Here is a 16,015-nt window from a genome sequence, read left to right on the forward strand (position 1 = left end):
TGGCAGCAAGGCGCGCAGTGGCGGCGCGGCCTGATGGCGGCTGGGGCCCGGCCCGGCCCGGCGCTGTCGCTGTTCCCGGTGCTGTTCGCGCTGCTCGTGCTGGCCGCCACCGTCCCTCCAGGCCCCGCCAAGCCCCGCGTCTTCCTCAGCAGCTGGGCCGTGCGGGTGGCGGCGGGGCTGAGGGACGCCCGGGCTCTGGCCCGCCGGCATGGGCTGCTCTACCTGGGCCAGGTGCGGCCTGGGCGGGGACAGGCGGGCCCAGCTCACCCCGGGTGCCCCTGGCCCGGCGTTGTTGCCCCTGTGTCCCAATACCCGCCCTGTGTCGCCACTGTTTGTCCCTTTCGCCTGTCCCATGGGCAGGGGCGTCTTCCACTCGACCAGGTTGCTCCAAGCCCCGTCCGGCCTGGCCTCAGACATTCCCCGGGAATTTGGGAATCCTGTGCCAGGGCCCCTCGCCCTCAGAGCAAACGGCCTCTGAGCCCGCAGGGTGGAGCGCGGAACCCCCCCAAAGCACACCCCGCCCCTCCCCGGACTCCGTTCTGTCTCCGAGTGACACTTTGTGCTCCTCCTGCGCTACAGCTCACATTAAATTCACCATTCCGACCTGCAGAGCCCGGGCGGGGCTGGCACCCCGAGGTTTTTCCCTTAGAAAAGCTCCCGGCAGCTCTTTGTGCCCGCAGGTGATGGAGGGAGAGCCCTTTTATCACTTCAGCCACCGCGGCAGCAGGCAGAGAGCGCTGAGCAGGCACTGGGGGTGGCACATGCGGCTCAGCAGGGACCCCCAGGTAGGGAGGGGGACACGGGGAGCCGGGGCACAGCTGTGGGCAGGCACTGCCTGGCGCCCACAGCGCTGCTCCCCCTGCCCAGGTCCTGTGGTTTGAGCAGCAGACGGTGAAGAGGCGCTCCAAGAGAGGCACCGGCATGGTGCCCACGGATCCCTGGTTCCCCAAGCAGTGGTACATGGTGAGGCCGGGCTGTTTCCCCTCCTAATCCTCACCCAAATCACGGGATGGAAGGGACCACAGTGGGGCATCCAGTGCCACCTCCCTGCCCAGCACCATCCCAGAGCACAGGATTGTGTCCGGAGTGTTCTGGGATATCCCCCGGGAAGGAGACTCCTCAGCCTCTCTGGTCTCTGTTCGGGGCTTGGTCATCACACACTGAAGTTCTTCCTCCTGTGCAGGGGGAATTCCTGGAGTCACTCCCTGCCCGTTCCTCTGGAGCCATTTCTGGGCCCTGCCCTGAGCCCTCAGCGCAGACAGGGACACCCAGGGCTGAGGGCCCCTCTCGGGGCTGAGCAGCCCCAGCCCCCTCAGCTTTTCTTTGTCACAGATGCTCCAATCCCTGCCTCAACTCTGTGACCGTCCCCTGGACCCGCTGCAGGGGCTCCATGTCCCGAGGAGCCCAGAGCCGGACTCAGCATCCCAGAAATGCCTCCAGGGCAGAGCAAAAGGGCAGAATCCCTCCCTGACCGCCGGCAATACCCTTCCCAAGACAATAAACCAAACTAATTCCGGCAGTGATGAGGCAGCAGGAGCCCTCCAAGGTGACCCCGGGCTGCCGATCCAATTTAATCTGTTTTCCAGAACAACGACATCCACCCCGACCTGAACATCCTGACGGCCTGGAGCAGAGGCTACACGGGGCTGGGGGTGGTGCTGACTGTCCTGGACGATGGGCTGGAGAAGGATCACCCCGACCTGGCTGCCAACTACGTAACTATGAGGGGGATCCAGGGAGAGCAGCTCCTCCAGGGAGGGTGGGAGTCAACGGGACTGTGAGGTGGGAGCTCGGCCTCTCCAGGGCTGGTTTGGAGCCTCCCGCCGTGAAATCTCACCCTGAGGAAATGTTGGAACTTGTACACGCAGCAGAGCCCCCGAAATAGGTGTAATTACAGCAAGCTGCCAAGCCAGTAAAGCTGGTAAACCCTTCCTGTGCTCCCCGGGGAAGGAAAGGCGCCCCTGGGTGTTGGTAACAGCACCGGGGCCGTGGGCTGTGGCTCTGTGTGTGTGGCCAGCCAGGGTCACCCGCAGCTGACTCTGGGCTCTGTCAGGGAAACAGCAAAGTTGTGCTGCTTTCAGCCCTTCCTGCGGAATCCCAGAGCCACTGGGGTTGGGAAAGAGCTTCAGGATCATGGAGTCCCAGCTGTGCCCAGCACCCACCTTGTCACCAGCCCAGAATACCGAGTGCCACCTCCAGGCTTTCCTTGGACACCTCCAGGGATGGGCACTCCAAACCTCCCTGGACAGCTCCTTTCAGTGCCTGACCACCCCTTTCCATGAGGAAATTCCTGCTGCTGTCCCACCTGGCACAGCTTTGAGGCTGTTCCCTCTTGTCCTGTTGTCCCCTGGGAGCAGAGTCCGTCCCCCCCTGGCTGTCCCCTCCTGTCAGGGATTTGTGCAGAGCCTGCTCCTGCTCCTCCTTTTCTCCAGGCTGAGCCCCTTTTCAGTTCCCGTCCCTCTCAGGACTCGGTGCAGCTGGGCACAGAGGGGCCCCGCCGTCCCCCCGGGCTGGCAGGCGGGGCCCCCGGCGGTGCCAGCTCCGGGCTGGGTGCCAGGCGCCTGTGCCGAGCTGTCACAGCCCTGTCCGGGCCCTTTGGCTCACGCCGCCGCCTCCTTCTGTAACAGGACCCGCTGGCAAGTTACGACTTCAACAGCAACGACCCCGATCCCCAGCCCCGATACGGCGACGGGGATAAGAACTGGTGGGTTCTGCCCAGCTCCCCGCACTGGGGGGGCTCATCTCTGGGGCTGTCCCAGGGCCCCCCACCCCTCACAGGGTCACTGTGTCCCCTCCCCAGGCACGGGACACGCTGCGCAGGGGAAGCGGCAGCTGTGGCCAACAACGGAATCTGCGGTGCGGGAGTCGCCTACAACGCCAAAATCGGGGGTGAGAGGTTGTTCCCGTGAGAGGGGAGTTGGAAATCGGCTCCAGCCCCCGTGTGGGAGTGCAGGAGCCCAGGTGGGGCTGCTCTGGGGTTCACAGGGACCCCCAAGGGCACACAGCCCCTCCCCAGACTCCATTCTGTCTCTGACACTTTCTGCTTGTCCTGCACTACGGCTCCCCACATCAGCCTCGGTGCTCCCCGGGGGCTCAGCGCTCAGCCCGACACCCAGCAGGGCAGGCTCAGGCTCCGCTGTGAGAGTGAGGGTGGCAAAGGGGGTTAAAATCCAGGAGCGCTCCTTGGGCTTAATTACAAAAGGCTTAACGAGGAGCTTTGGGAACCAGCTCAGGGCAGGGGCAGCAGCACGGGGGGCCTGATCTCCTTAGGGCAGGGTCATGTGAAAGCTGCTGGAAAGCTGTGAGGGGCCCTGGCAAGGTGTCCCAGGCCCTTCCCTCGGTGTGGCACGCGCGTGGCTCCTGTCCCCTCCCTGGGAGCCACCGTGGCCTCTGCCGGTGCTGCCCTCAGGGGTGCGGATGCTGGACGGCTCCATCACGGACATCGTGGAGGCTCAGGCCCTGAGCCTGCAGCCCCAGTACATCCACATCTACAGCGCCAGCTGGGGCCCCGAGGACGATGGCAGGACGGTGGACGGGCCGGGAGTCCTGGCTGCCGCCGCCTTCCACAGAGGGGTCGTCCAGGTCAGCCCAGCCCCGGCCTCGGGAACCACGGGGACACGGGGACACCCTGCTCACCCCCCTCTGCCCTTCCACAGGGACGGGGTGGGCTCGGCTCCATCTTCATCTGGGCCTCAGGCAACGGTGGCATAAACTACGACAACTGCAACTGCGACGGGTACACCAACAGCATCTACACGGTGTCGGTGGGCAGCGTGCTGGGGGACGGGCAGCGGCCCCGCTACAGCGAGCGCTGCCCCGCCATCCTCACCACCACCTACAGCAGCAGGACCACCAGCAAGGTGCAGATTGTGAGTGTCACAGTGTCACGAAAGCTCTGCCACAGCAGCTCCGGGGTGCGCACAGATCCCAGCATGGGCTGGGCTGGTCCTGGTCTTCCTTTAGCTAGGTGCCTGTGCAGAGCTCCAAAAGCTCAAAGGGACCCAAAAGGAGAATTTATTGAAGGTACCCAGCTCCAGGCTGTCCTGAGACCCCCCTGTCCCCCCCAGGTGACCACAGACCTGCACCACCGCTGCACAGACAAACACACCGGCACCTCGGCCTCGGCCCCGCTGGCCGCCGGCATGGTGGCCCTGGCACTGGAGGCCAAGTAGGTGACACTGAGACAGAGGGACACTGCCCAGGGAGAGCTGGTGCCTGTCCAGGGATGAGAAAGGGGAGGGACAGCAGGAAGGTCGGGGTGCAGAGTTGTGGCCTTCCCTCAAGGCCATGGGAGAGCTGAAGATTGTCCTCTGGAGCTCTTTGCTCCCATTTTGGCACTGGAGGAGGTCATGGGGGGATCTTGGGCCCACCCCCGAAGAGCCAAACCGCCCCTTTAAAAACCAACCCAGACCTCTGTCCTCATATCCTCCTTGCTTCCAGCCCAGCCCTGACCTGGCGTGACCTGCAGCACCTCATCATCAGGGCCTCCAAACCTGCTCACCTGCAGGCAGAGGACTGGGCTGAGAACGGCGTCGGGCGCAGGGGTGAGTGCAGGGCTCAGCCCCTCCAACACCTCCCCGCAGCCCCTGGTGGCACTGGGGGCTCACGGCTCCCTCTCTTGGGTGGCACCTGTGTCCCAGTGAGCCACTACTACGGCTACGGGCTGCTGGACGCGGGGCTGCTGGTGCAGGCGGCCACCAGCTGGACAGGGACTCGGCCCCAGGAGAAGTGTTCTGTCCAGGCCGTCCAGGTCCCCAGGTAAGGGACAGTGACCCCACCTCCAGCCTCCCACAGGGACCCCAAAAGTGATGTGTGCTGCGCTAGGAGGCCACAGGGGAGGGAACGCCCTGACCTGCAGCTTGTCCTCGACAGGGACATCGGCTCCAGGCTCACCATCTCCACAGATGCGTCCTCCTGCTCCGAGAGCATCCGCTCCCTGGAGCACGTCCAGGTGCAGCTGTCCCTGAGCTACAGCCGCAGGGGGGACCTGGTGGTGGCTCTGAGGAGCCCCATGGGGACCACGTCCACGCTGGTGACAGTGCGGTAAGGACAGGGGGAGCACCGGGGCTCCCACGGCCTCCCCAGGGCCTGGAGACTCCCAAAACTGCTCTGGACCCCTGCCACGTTCCCAGAGCAAGAACAGGGTGACCCTTCAGGTCACATCCTGCCCCTCCAGGCCCCTGGGCTGGCACTCCCAGCTCTGCTCTCCCCCTCCAGCCCCTACGACACCAGCCAGGCCGGCTACAAGGACTGGACCTTCATGTCCACACACTTCTGGGATGAGAACCCCAAGGGGATCTGGACCCTGCAGCTGGAGAACAGGGGTGATGACCAAAACACAGGTGGGTGCCCCATGGGGGGGTGAACCCCATTTTTACTGGCGTCACCCTGTGCTTGGTCATTCTTCCTTCTCCCTCTTGGATGGGCAATTTGTTGGCTTCTCCCCGCTGGCCACCAGCTCTCCTTTTCTTGTTTTGTCTTTGAGGGTCTGCCAGGACACAACCCCAAAGCTTCCAGCCCCATATCCCTCCCCTGGCAGCCTCCTGTCCCCTGCTGTCCCCAGGCCAGCTGACCAGCTTCATCCTGCACCTGCATGGCACGGATGAGGACATGCCAGCCCGGCGCTCCGCAGCCACTGCCACCGACGAGTGTCTCAGCAGGGACGAGCAGGGAGCCTGCCAGGGTGAGCAGGGCTTTGGGGGGGGGGACAGTGACAAGGCTCTGGACCCCAGGGTCTCACCGCAGCCTCTCTCCACAGACTGTGGCAGCTCCCTGTACATCCACCACGGCTCCTGCCTGTCCTACTGCCCCCCCCGTTACTACGGCCGGGCTCGGAATGCCAGCCCCAGGGACACTGCCCGTGTCTGTGCCAGCTGTCACCCCTCCTGCTACACCTGCCAGGGCGCCTCGGCCAACAACTGCATGTCCTGTCCCTCCGGCCGCACCTTCCAGGCCGTCACCTACACCTGCCAACACCCCGCAGAGGGCTCTCCCAGCCCCGAGGGGCTGCGCTGGTACCTAGTGGTGGTCACCGTGCTCGCCGGCAGCAGCCTGGTGCTGGCAGGGCTGCTGTACCCCACCTACCGCACGGCCCTTCGCGCCGGCAAAGCGGCTCCGTGCTGCCCCCAGGCCAGGAGGACAGAGTGACAACGGCCCGGGCTGCAGGGACAGCCCGGGACAGAGTTGGAGTGGGGCCTGGCTCCCGAAATAAATCGGTTGTTGCTTTTCCAGCCGCCCCCCCTCTCCCCAGGGTGATTCCCCTTTCCCAGCAGGATGGTCCCACCCCAGTGTCCAGCTGTGCGGGGGGACAGGCGTGGGGGCTCCTCCCGCACCGCTGGGGACAGTGACATTCCCGGAGGGGCCCTGTGCCCTTTCCCAGGCACAGAGGGACAGATGTGACGTGTCCCTGAACAGCTGCAGCCGTGTGGCTTCCGGTAGGGCGGGGGCAGCGGAGACCGGCCCCGACCCCTCCCAAGTGCCCAGTTCCTGCTCACCAGCAGCTTTAGGCCTCTACAAAGGGGTCCCAGGGTGGCTGCACCCCTGTCCCCTCTGTCCCCCCGGGACTGGCAGAGGCACAGTGACAGCTGTGCCCCAGCACGTGGCACCCATGGCACTGGGCAGGGATGGGACACGGGGAGCTGCCAGCTGGGGCCCCTCCGGGGGACAGGGACCCAGGACACCGGGGAGGTGGTTTGTGTCCCCCCATTGCCCATCCCCAGCACAGTGTGTTTGCTCAGCTGAAGAGTTTTGGGAATCAAGGCAGAGCCAGACCTTTCTCCAAGCTTATAATGACCCATGAACACCTGGGCTGGACCTTACAGAGCAGGGAGAGGAGGGAGCCACGATGGAGCTCTGTCCCCAAAGGCGGGGGGCTCTCCTTGGGGACACCCCCAGGGATGAGCTGGGATCCCTGCAGACACCAAGGCAGAGTCCCTGGGACAACCAACCCAGCCCAGCTCCACGGGATGAGGCACTGGCTGTCCCCAGGCAAAGCCTCCCCACGGCCTCTCCCTGAGGTTTTTCCCCATCCCGCTGCTCCTCCAGGCTGGCCTAATCCTCAGCGGGCGGCGGGCGGGGCTGGAATTGCCGCTGGATCTCGGGGCGCACGTCCTCCTGCACGGGGACAGACACGGGGTAGGGACGGGCTGTGCCCAGAGCTGTGTCCCCGCCCTGTCCCCATCCCCACGTCCTACCGCCTGGCACAGCCGGCCCAGCACGGGGATGAGGCACAGCAGCTCCTCATCCTCAGGGTCCCCAGCCCACGGTGGCACCGGGATCCAGTTGGCAGCCTGGGGAGGGACGGGGAGAATTTTGGGTCCTTCACGCTGCTCCCGGGACATGCAAACCTCACCTGGGAGCAGCGCTGCCCTACCTGGGCAGGGAAGCCCTGCACGGTGTGGTCCAGGGCCACCACCTTGGCCAGGTCCCTGCCCAGGCAGCTCAGGTCCTTCCAGTAGCAGCCCTGGGAGCAGACACAATCCGGCTGGGAGAAGCAGCGCCTGGAGGGGAGACAGAGCCGTGGGGACCCCGCCCTGTCACACTGCGGGTCCCCAGCAGGGCACCGCCAGCACCATCACCTGATCAGCTTCTTCCTGGGGTCCAGCACCTCCAGCAGCTTCTTGGCATAGTCTTTCTTGGCGGTGGTGTAGATGACGATCTGGCAGAGAAGGGGGAAGGGCCCTGCAGGGGCTGCTCAAGTCCCCCCAGGGGTGACCCCACAGACCCCGGGGGCTCTGGGTACCTCGTAGGTCTTGGAAAGGCTCTCCAGGAACTCCTGCACGTGTGGACGCAGCTTCACGTGGACCTGGGAGGGAACAGCAGCTTGGAAAAGCACCAGCAGCCCCATCCTGGCACCGAGGCGAGCCCCAAGGGGGCTTCAGTGCCCTCAGCAGAGGGATTTCAGAGCCCCTTCCCCTACAAGGGACATTGGCACAGAGGCCACGTGGGGTGGCAGTGCGCGGCCCCAAATCGCAGCCCCACACCCACCGTCGCAAGCCCGGGGCACACGCCCACCTCGTAGGAGCTCTCCTGGAAGCCCACGGTGAAGGTGGCCGTGGAGTCCTGCCGTCCCTGGGCGAGGAGGGAGGAGTAGAGCAGGGTCCCATCCTGGGGACAGGGAACAGGCTCAGCCCTCAGCCCCAGGCCCTGCAGAGCCCCCCCAGAATCCCCCCCCCCCCAGCTCACCAGCTCCAGGACTAGCGTGTGCTGCAGCTTGCTCCGGATCCTCCGGGCTCCGTCCCTCCCGGGGGTGAGAGTGCTAGGGCTCGGCCTGGAGGGGAAGGCAGAGGGTCAGCGGTGCTGGGGGGCTGTTGGGACCCCCCACACACAGTGGGGGGCTATAGGGACCCCCCTCACACTCACAGACTGGGAGCCACGGGGACAGCAGCATCCTGATCCTCGGGGAGCCCCGAGAAATAGGAGCCCTCGGGGCAGGGCAGCGGTGGGGGGCTGGCAGGGTCTGTGGGGCAGAGGGGTCCTGTCAGCACAGCCCCGCAGCCCCCCCGTGCCCCCCAGGCAGGGATTTCCCCGGGCGGGGACACTCTCACCGCTCTCCCCGGGGCCGGGACGCTCCTCGGGTCCCCGCCGGACCAGCCGCCCCTTCCCGGGCGTGGTGGGGGAGCCGGGGACCCGCGCCCACCCCCGCGGGACGCGTTCCCCCCGCTCCCCCTCCCTCTGCCGGCTCCTGGCTCCAGCACCAGCCGCAACCCTCGGGGTGGAGAGCCCCCGATCCTCCCCGGGGGGTTTCTTTGTGCGTGGGGTGGCCCCCAAACCCGCCATGACCAGGGACAAACCTCCCAACCCCAGCAGCCCCAAATTACTGTGGGGTGGGGGTGGGAGGGAGCACCTTTATAGGCCGGAGGCGCCTTTCCTGCCCCGATCAATCACCCCGGAGCACCTGGGATCGATCCGATTTTCCCGGGGCCGGCTGGGGCTCAGTTCTGGGCTCCCCAGCTGGTCCCAGGGCTCATCTCTGGCTCGCGCTGATGTCACCCGGTGTGACAAGGACCTTCCTGGGCTGGCGGCTGCCTCTCGGGGCACCCCAGGGCCATGGGCACCCCGGTTTGGGGACAGTCCCCAGCCACACGAGCTGCGAGGTCTCAGCTTCCCCTGACTCCCACCCCACGGGAGCCCCGAGCTGGCGAAGCCCCCCGGGGGTGCCCCAGTGGCCCCGGTCACATCCTGTCCCCACAGGGGCCCCGCGGTGGCCGCCACCAGCCCAAGGGTTGGGTTACGGGAGGGGAGGGGGCTCCGGCACGGGGGGGGGGACACGCCGGGCTCCGCCGGAAGGGAGATAAGCGCGAGGTCCCCGACCCCGGCAGGCAGAGCCTGGCACGCGGCCACGGGGACAGGGACACGCCGCCGGCTGGGAGCTGCTCCTGGGGCTCAGTGTGGGGACACGGAGGGGACCTCCTGCCCCTGAGGACACAGAGGGGACCCCCTGAAACAGAGGGACACGGAGGTGACCCCCCTGCCCGTGGGGACACAGAGGCGACCCCCGAAATGGGAGGACCCCCTGTGCCATCTCCAGCCAGGCAGGGACACGCGGCGAGCGAGGGGATAAACAATTTATTTCCTGCAAAAATAATAAATTACCACCCCCCTTCCACCCTCCCCCCCCATCCCCCCGCTGCCACACGGACCCCAAGGACGGCGAGATGGATGAGGGGGGGGATCCACTGCGGGGAGCGGGGCACGGGAAGGGTCCGGTGCCCGGTAGGAGCACCCGGGTGGCCCTCGGGGGGTGTCCCGTCCCTCGGGGGCGGTGACAGCGGGGGGGGGCTCAGGGTGGCCGGGGCTGCGGGCAGTGCCGGGCCGCCTCCCGCACCAGCCGCGCCTCGCGGGGCGTCCAGGCCCGGGCGTAGCCGTGCTCCGGCAGCAGGAGGCGGTTCAGCGTGTGCTCGTGGTTCACGTGGCGAGTGGCCATCAGCAGGTACTCGCCGCCCTCGCTTAGCGCCGGGCAGCCGCAGGTGTTGGGCACCCACAGGTACTCCCGGGACACCAGCGGGAAGCGCTGCCGGTACCGAGCCTTCACCTCCACCTCGTAACGCGTCTCCTGCCCCACGGCCCGCCGCGCCAGGATCCGCCCGTGGAACACTGCGGGGAGGAGCGAGGGAGGGCGGGGCACCCTGAGCCCCTTCCCGTCCCTGGAATCGCTCCTGGCATCACCCTGAGCCCTTTCCTGACCCTGGCACCGCCCGGAGCCCTTTCCCAGCCTTGGCACTGTCCTGGCATCACCCTGAGCCCCTTCCTGTCCCCCGCACCGCCCTGAGCTCTTTCCCACCCCTGGCATTGCCACAAGTCCCTTCCTGTCCCCAGCATCACCCTGAGCCCCTTCGTGTCACCGGCACCAGCCCAGGCTCTTTCCTGTCCCAGCACCGCTCTGAGCCCTTTCCCATTCCTGGAATCGCCCCTGGATCACCCTGAGCACATTCCTGTCCCTGGCATTGTCCTGGCATCACCCTGAGCACATTCCTGTCCCTGGCGTTGGCTCGGCATGACCCTCAGCCCTTTCCTGTCACTGACATCCGCCCCTTCCTGTCCCAGCAGCTCCCTGAGCCCCTTCCCATCCCTGGCATCATCCCTGGACCACCCCAAGCCCCTTCCCATTCCTCTCATCACCCCTGGCGTCGTTCTAAGCCCCTTTCCATCCCCGGCATTGCCCCTGGCATCACCCTGAGCACATTCCTGTCCCCAGCACCTCCCCCGGTATCACCCTGAGCCCCTTCCCACCGCTGGCACTGTCCCTGCGGTGTCCCCACTGCTGTCACTGTCCCTGCGGTGTCCCCAGCCCCGTCCCGCTCACCGAAGTCGCTGTGGCAGAAGTGCCGGATGCGCTGGGAGCGCCCCTTGGGCGGGCGGCACCGCCCGCAGCGCCCTGCGGGGACAGAGCTGCGGCAATTTCGGGCGGCAGAGGGGACCCCTGACCCCCCAAAACCCCCTCAGGCAACTTCGGGAGGGGAGTTGGCAGGTCCAGACCCCAGAGAAGGTCACACGGGGCTCCTGAGAGCCCTGGGGAAGGTTTTTAGGGTCCTTTTTAGGGTCCCCGTCTTAGTGCTCCCCCCTGGGCAGCCCAGGATGGTCCCAGCAGGGGCGTGGGGGGCTGTGGGACCCCCGGGGAGGGACCCGTGGGCCCCCCGGGGAGGGACCTGTGGGGACCCCCGAGGAAAAACCTGTGGGACCCCCGAGGAGGGACCTGTGGGGGACCCCAAGGAGGGACCCGTGGGCCCCCCGGGGAGGTACCTGCGGCAGCCCCGTCCTGGCTCGGCGGTGGCTCCGTGGCAAATCCCGCGGGCTGTGGGGGCGGCGCGGGGGCCGGGCTGAGCTCCGGGGGCTCCGGGGGCGGGGGGCTGCCGGCCCCCCGGGGCTGGGGCTGCCGCAGGGGGCTGGTGTCACCGCGGCCAAGCTGCGGGTGCCCGCGGGGCAGCCAGAACTCGTACTCGATGCCGGGGTTGGGCTCCTGCAGCAGCACCTGGGGATGGCAGGGGGGACACGGGCGGGGCTGGGAGGAGCGGTGGGACCTGGGGGGGGGGGGTGGCTGTCCCCACCTCGGTGTCCCCCTGCCCTCACCAGCACGTGCAGGTCCTCGCGGGTGGGCCCGGGCGCCTCCAGGCTCTCGGTGCCGTCGGGGGCCCGGCTGTAGGTCAGGAGGGTCCCGGCGGCCTCGTAGGGCCCCGGCCAGGCGATGGCCCAGTCCCCGTTGAGGACGTAGCGCCCGTCGCTCGCCATCAGCGCTGCAGGAGGGACCCAGCGGCTCCGGCAAACCCCGCCCGGCCCCCGGGACCCCCGCCCGGTCCCCACCGGGGCCTCTCCCGGCGCGGGAGGGCGGCGTGGGCCGGGGAGCCGCGCTCGGGGCTCCGGGAATCTGTGTTCCTGCGGGAGCTTGGCTTTGGGCCCGAAGCCTGGTGTGCAAAGCCAGCCCCGAGCCCCCGAATCCTGCCTGGGGACCCCGGGATCCCGTCCTGGGATGGGGGAAGGGGCTCCAGCTGCCTGGGGAAGGGGGATGGGGATGGAGGTCCCTGTCCTGGCGCTGCAGTGGCCGCTCTGGCCCCGATCCAGCTCGGCCCTTCCCAAAACGAGCGGCCGCGGCCTCTGGAAAATTGCCCCGAGCGTTTGCGAGTTCACTGACCCCGCGCTGCTCAAAACAGCATCCGAGGGAGGGAGCGGCACGGCACGGCATGGGACAAACGTGGGACAAACATGGGACAGCACGGCGTGACACGGCCACCCCTGCCCTGCCCTGCCCTGCCCTGCCCTGCCCACACACGCAGCTGCCACCAGCCCGGGCCAACTGGGATGGACTGGGATGGACTGGGATGGACTGGGACAGACTGGGATGGACTGGGACAGACTGGGATGGACTGGGATGGACTGGGATGGACTGGGACTGACTGAGACGGACTGGGACAGGGATAGTTCACGTCCTACCCAGGTAGTTGCGGCTCTTGTCCGTCACCTTGATGCGGGTGGCCCCGGCCGGGATCTTGGTCACGTTCACGTATCCCAAATATCCTGGGGAACGGGCCGGAGTCAGGGCAGAGCCCGGGCAGAGCCCAGGGGACACCACGGGGGGGACAGGAGGGAGGGGACGGGGCACAGAGGGGACATTATCCCAGCTGGGCCCCACGTGCTGGGACATCAGGGACGTGTGGGCACAGGGACTCTGACGCCCCTGGGGACACAACAAACCCCCCACCCACCCAGGAGTGACCCCTCTGCCATGAGTTTAATCCCCCCGAGCGAAGGGGCTGCTCCCAGTCCTTGTCCCTGCGTGTTGGGGACAGCGAGGGACCAGAGACAGCGACCCTTGGGACGGGGGACATGGAGAGGGGATGGGGGAACCCAGGCCACGCCTTGGGGACACGTGTGGGGACAGGAGGACAGGGGAGCCAAGAGCCAAAGCATTCACCCATGGAGGGGGCCGGGGCAATGGTTCATTCACCGGAGGAGGGGTCGGAGCCCTGGAACAGCCGGTGCACCAGCACGCACGAGCCCTGGCCGCCGCCGCAGTGGCCGCAGGCGTCGGGCCGGGAGCCCGAGCCCAGGATCCCGTCACAGCCCACGCTCTGCAGGGAGCCCAGACACCCCCTCAGCGCGGGGGGCTCGGGCCTGGGGGTCCCGGGGGGGTTGTTTTGGGGGGGTCCCGGCCCCCTGCGCACCCACCAGGCAGCGCCCGCCCACGCACAGGTCCGGGGAGCCGGGGCCGCAGCGGGTCCCGTCCAGCACCCGGCCGAAGCTGTAGTAGAAGTTGTGCCCCTCGGCCAGGCAGTTGAGGTCGCAGAGGTTGGGGGCTGCCGGAGCACGGTGGCAAGGGGGTCGGGGTGATGGCGGGGACAGCTGGGAGCCCCCCGGTGATGCCGTCACCCCCCCGGGCCTCACCTCCGTGGAAAGGCAGCCAGCGGTAGCGGGCCGAGGTGCCCAGGACGGGCCGGTTGTCGTACAGGGAGCACTGCATGGCCCGGAAGGGCACGGAGCCGCTGGGGCAGCCCTGCGGGAGCACCGGGATGGAGCCGGGGCCGCCGCCACGAGCACCGGGGACGGCCACGGCGGCGTGGCGGCGCTCCCGGGGCTCACCTGGAGCTGGCAGAGCCGGTACTGCCGCGGGTCCCCCACGCACGGCTGCTCCTCGCTGGTCCTGCGGCCACAGGGACAGCACGTGTCCCCCCTGTGTCCCCGCTGTGTCCGCCCCGTGTCACCCCTGTGTCCCCTCCGTGTCCCCACCATGTCCCCCCGTGTCCCCTCTGTGTCACTCCCCCCCGTGTCCTCCATCTCCCTCCCGTGTCCCCCCAGCTCCAGGGCCACCACAGGGCCGGGAGTGACACAGTGTCCCCACAGGGTGGCACAGGAGCAGTGGGGACCCCGATGTCCCCACAGTGTCCCCCCTCCCTGTGGAGCCGCCCCCAGGGTGGAGTCACCGGGCTCTGGGTGGCGCTGAGGGCACAGGGTGACATGAGCGGGTGACAAGGCCGTGCCAGGGGATTTGGTGGCCACCCGAGGTTTGGGAGCTGCCGTGGGGCTGGGGACACCCCAGGGGGGTCTGTGCTGTCCCCACTGTCCCCGCTCACCGCAGGCACCTCCGACTGCGCAGGGCGACGCCATCACCGCAGGAGCTGGAGCAGGAGCTCCAGGGGCCCCAGGACCCCCAGGACCCCCGGGGCCGAGCAGGGGCGGGGGGCTCGGGGACCCTCGCTGGTGTCCCCAGGGCTGGGTCCTGCGTGAGGAGGGCGATGGTCAGTGCTGGGGGTGGGGTGAAGCAGCCTGGGGGTGCCACCGTGTGCCCTAATACCCTCACCTGTCCCCCGGTCCCCTCACCTGTGCTCCAACCCCCTCACCTGCCCCCCAACACCCTAATTTGTCCCCCAACACTGTCACCTGCCCCCCCAGCCCCCTCACCTGCCCCCAGCCCCCTCACCTGTGCTCCGACCTCCTCATCTGCCCCCCAACCCCCTCACCTGCCCCCCCAACACCCTCATTTGTCCCCCAGCCCCCTCACCTGTCCCCCAGCCCCCTCACCTGTGCCGTGCCCCCCAGGCTGAGCCAGGCCAGCAGCAGCAGCCCTCGCGGCCACCAGGACCTGCGGAGCCGAGAGCCCTGAGCCCCCGTCCCCAGGGACAGGGGGTGACACCGCGGTGTCCCCAGCCCGGCACCGCCGCCGAGCTGGGGCCACCCCAGGGAGGGGGGCGGGGGGGAGGTGGGGACAGGCCCGGACCCAGCACGGGGGTCCCCAGGGAGGGGGTGTGGGGTCTGGTGGCACCAGCGGGTGGGGGACACGGGGTGGGGGACGCCAGTGGGTGACGCCGGGTGGGGGACACGCAGTAGGTGACACTGGGTGGTGCCACTAGGTGGGTGACGCCGGGTGGGTGACGCCGGGGGGTGACACCGGGTGGGTGAAACTGGGTGGGTGACATGCAGTAGGTGACACCGGGTGGGTGACACGGGGTGGGTGACACCGGGTAGGTGACACCGGTGGGTGTCGCCGTGTCCCCCACACGTGCCCGCGCAGCCCCGGCACGGGCGATGGCCCCGCCGCCCCCGGGGCCCCGCGGCGGGCGCCGGGCCGGGATCGCTGCCTGCCGGGGCACGACCAGACCTGCACGCCGGGGCTCCGCGTCGCTCCCCGATCCGGATCCGGCCCCGCCGTGGGGCGAGCAGCCTGGGGGGCAGCGGGGGGCCCCCCACGGCCCGAAGCGCCCCATCCTGCGGCACCCCAAAGCGCCCAGCCCGGGGCTGCGGGAGCGGCCGGGGGGGTGCGCGGGGTGCGGGGGTCCCGTCCCCGTGTCGGGGAATCCCCCGGCCCAGCCGGTCCCGTCCCGCCGCGCCGCTCCCACGGCCACCGGGGGGTGGCGGGTGGCCACCGGCAGCCCCCGGCTCTGGGTCCCCGCGGCGGGGCAGGGGTGGGGTAGGGCAGGGGGGGTCGCGCTGCCGCCGCTCCGGGGGTGGGGAGGGGGTGAGGGGTGTTGGGGGCGTCCGGAGCCCGCCGAGGCTCGGGCGATGCCGGGTGGGTGATGCCCAAACCCCGCCGGCAGCGCGGGGGGCACCGCGTGCCTCAGTTTCCCCGCAGGAGCTCCGGGGGGGTGCGGGCCGGGGGGGGGGCCGCGGGGGTTAAAGCAGAAATCGGGAGCTTACCCGGCACCGTGGGGTGTCCCGCGGGGGTCCCGGCCGCCCCCAGAGCCCCCCCCGGCCATGCCGCCCCTGCTCCGCGGCGTCCCGGCGGCTCGGTGCCGGCTCGGCGTCCCGGCGGCGGGGAGCGGGGGGGACCCGGGGCCGGCGGGCATCGCCTGCGCAGCTCCGGGGGGGCCGGGCGAGGCTTCCCCCCCCCAAACACAAACCCTCCCCGTTCGCCGCCCGTCCCTCCCCGCCGCGTTATTAATATCCAGCCCCAAAGGTGCGCCCAGCCCTCCCCGGCCGCCCGTTAACCCTTGGGGGCCCGGAGCTCCGGCGGTCGGACGGGGGGGGCTGGTGGCGTTCTGGGGGGGGTGCGGGTGCGGCAGAGCGACATCAGCGCCCCCCCGGGACC

General features: G+C 68.9%; 3 protein-coding genes across 5 annotated transcripts; 1 reads left to right on the forward strand and 2 right to left on the reverse strand.

The window, feature by feature from the left end:
• The first annotated feature begins 33 nt into the window (after window positions 1–33).
• On the forward strand, window positions 34–6,210 carry PCSK4 (proprotein convertase subtilisin/kexin type 4). The gene is made up of 15 exons (XM_066205440.1): window positions 34–231; window positions 681–785; window positions 868–963; window positions 1,587–1,715; window positions 2,628–2,704; window positions 2,801–2,889; window positions 3,410–3,582; window positions 3,657–3,869; window positions 4,068–4,168; window positions 4,441–4,544; window positions 4,641–4,758; window positions 4,873–5,043; window positions 5,218–5,342; window positions 5,564–5,683; window positions 5,759–6,210. The coding sequence occupies exons 1-15, from the start codon at window positions 34–36 to the stop codon at window positions 6,145–6,147; spliced, it is 2,208 nt and encodes a 735-aa protein (XP_066061537.1). The 3' UTR covers window positions 6,148–6,210.
• Window positions 6,070–8,819, reverse strand: LOC136302132 (CTD small phosphatase-like protein 2-A). Of its 3 annotated transcripts, none has more exons than XM_066205457.1 (9): window positions 8,547–8,819; window positions 8,362–8,458; window positions 8,185–8,269; window positions 8,014–8,106; window positions 7,742–7,804; window positions 7,578–7,657; window positions 7,373–7,499; window positions 7,194–7,289; window positions 6,070–7,113 (listed from the first exon to the last, which is right to left on the reverse strand). In XM_066205457.1, the coding sequence occupies exons 1-9, from the start codon at window positions 8,776–8,778 to the stop codon at window positions 7,051–7,053; spliced, it is 936 nt and encodes a 311-aa protein (XP_066061554.1). In that variant the 5' UTR covers window positions 8,779–8,819; the 3' UTR covers window positions 6,070–7,050. The 3 variants fall into 3 exon arrangements, with proteins under 3 accessions (XP_066061554.1, XP_066061553.1, XP_066061555.1); XM_066205456.1 differs by having other exon boundaries at window positions 7,987–8,106; XM_066205458.1 differs by lacking the exon at window positions 8,014–8,106.
• Window positions 8,820–9,700: 881 nt separating this feature from the next.
• On the reverse strand, window positions 9,701–15,773 carry ADAMTSL5 (ADAMTS like 5). Its single transcript, XM_066205442.1, has 12 exons — window positions 15,625–15,773; window positions 14,512–14,572; window positions 14,064–14,209; window positions 13,573–13,633; window positions 13,378–13,486; window positions 13,162–13,289; window positions 12,941–13,064; window positions 12,427–12,510; window positions 11,569–11,732; window positions 11,242–11,470; window positions 10,805–10,876; window positions 9,701–10,095 (listed from the first exon to the last, which is right to left on the reverse strand). Exons 1-12 carry the CDS (start codon window positions 15,771–15,773, stop codon window positions 9,782–9,784), a joined length of 1,641 nt encoding a protein of 546 aa, XP_066061539.1. The 3' UTR covers window positions 9,701–9,781.
• Window positions 15,774–16,015: the final 242 nt, after the last annotated feature.

This window comes from Chamaea fasciata, unplaced genomic scaffold (genome assembly GCF_029207755.1).
Source record: "Chamaea fasciata isolate MVZ Bird 193981 ecotype frontalis unplaced genomic scaffold, bChaFas1.0.hap1 SCAF_28, whole genome shotgun sequence".
Classification (NCBI taxonomy): Eukaryota; Metazoa; Chordata; class Aves; order Passeriformes; family Sylviidae; genus Chamaea; species Chamaea fasciata.

Bases quoted from the DNA above. Each gene is read 5' to 3' on its own strand.
- ADAMTSL5 (XM_066205442.1), bottom strand. From the start codon at position 15,773: ATGCCCGCCGGCCCCGGGTCCCCCCCGCTCCCCGCCGCCGGGACGCCG. The intron at 13,290-13,377 runs GTGAGGCCCGGG...GTGCTCCGGCAG, and splicing joins CTGGCTGCCTTTCCACGGAG to CCCCCAACCTCTGCGACCTC. The intron at 11,471-11,568 runs GTGAGGGCAGGG...TGCCATCCCCAG, and splicing joins GCGAGGACCTGCACGTGCTG to GTGCTGCTGCAGGAGCCCAA.
- PCSK4 (XM_066205440.1), top strand. From the start codon at position 34: ATGGCGGCTGGGGCCCGGCCCGGCCCGGCGCTGTCGCTGTTCCCGGTG. The intron at 786-867 runs GTAGGGAGGGGG...CCCCCTGCCCAG, and splicing joins GGCTCAGCAGGGACCCCCAG to GTCCTGTGGTTTGAGCAGCA. The intron at 1,716-2,627 runs GTAACTATGAGG...CTTCTGTAACAG, and splicing joins CCGACCTGGCTGCCAACTAC to GACCCGCTGGCAAGTTACGA.
- LOC136302132 (XM_066205456.1), bottom strand. From the start codon at position 8,778: ATGGCGGGTTTGGGGGCCACCCCACGCACAAAGAAACCCCCCGGGGAG. The intron at 8,270-8,361 runs GTGAGTGTGAGG...CTTCCCCTCCAG, and splicing joins GTCCCCGTGGCTCCCAGTCT to GCCGAGCCCTAGCACTCTCA. The intron at 7,658-7,741 runs GTACCCAGAGCC...CTTCTCTGCCAG, and splicing joins GCCTTTCCAAGACCTACGAG to ATCGTCATCTACACCACCGC.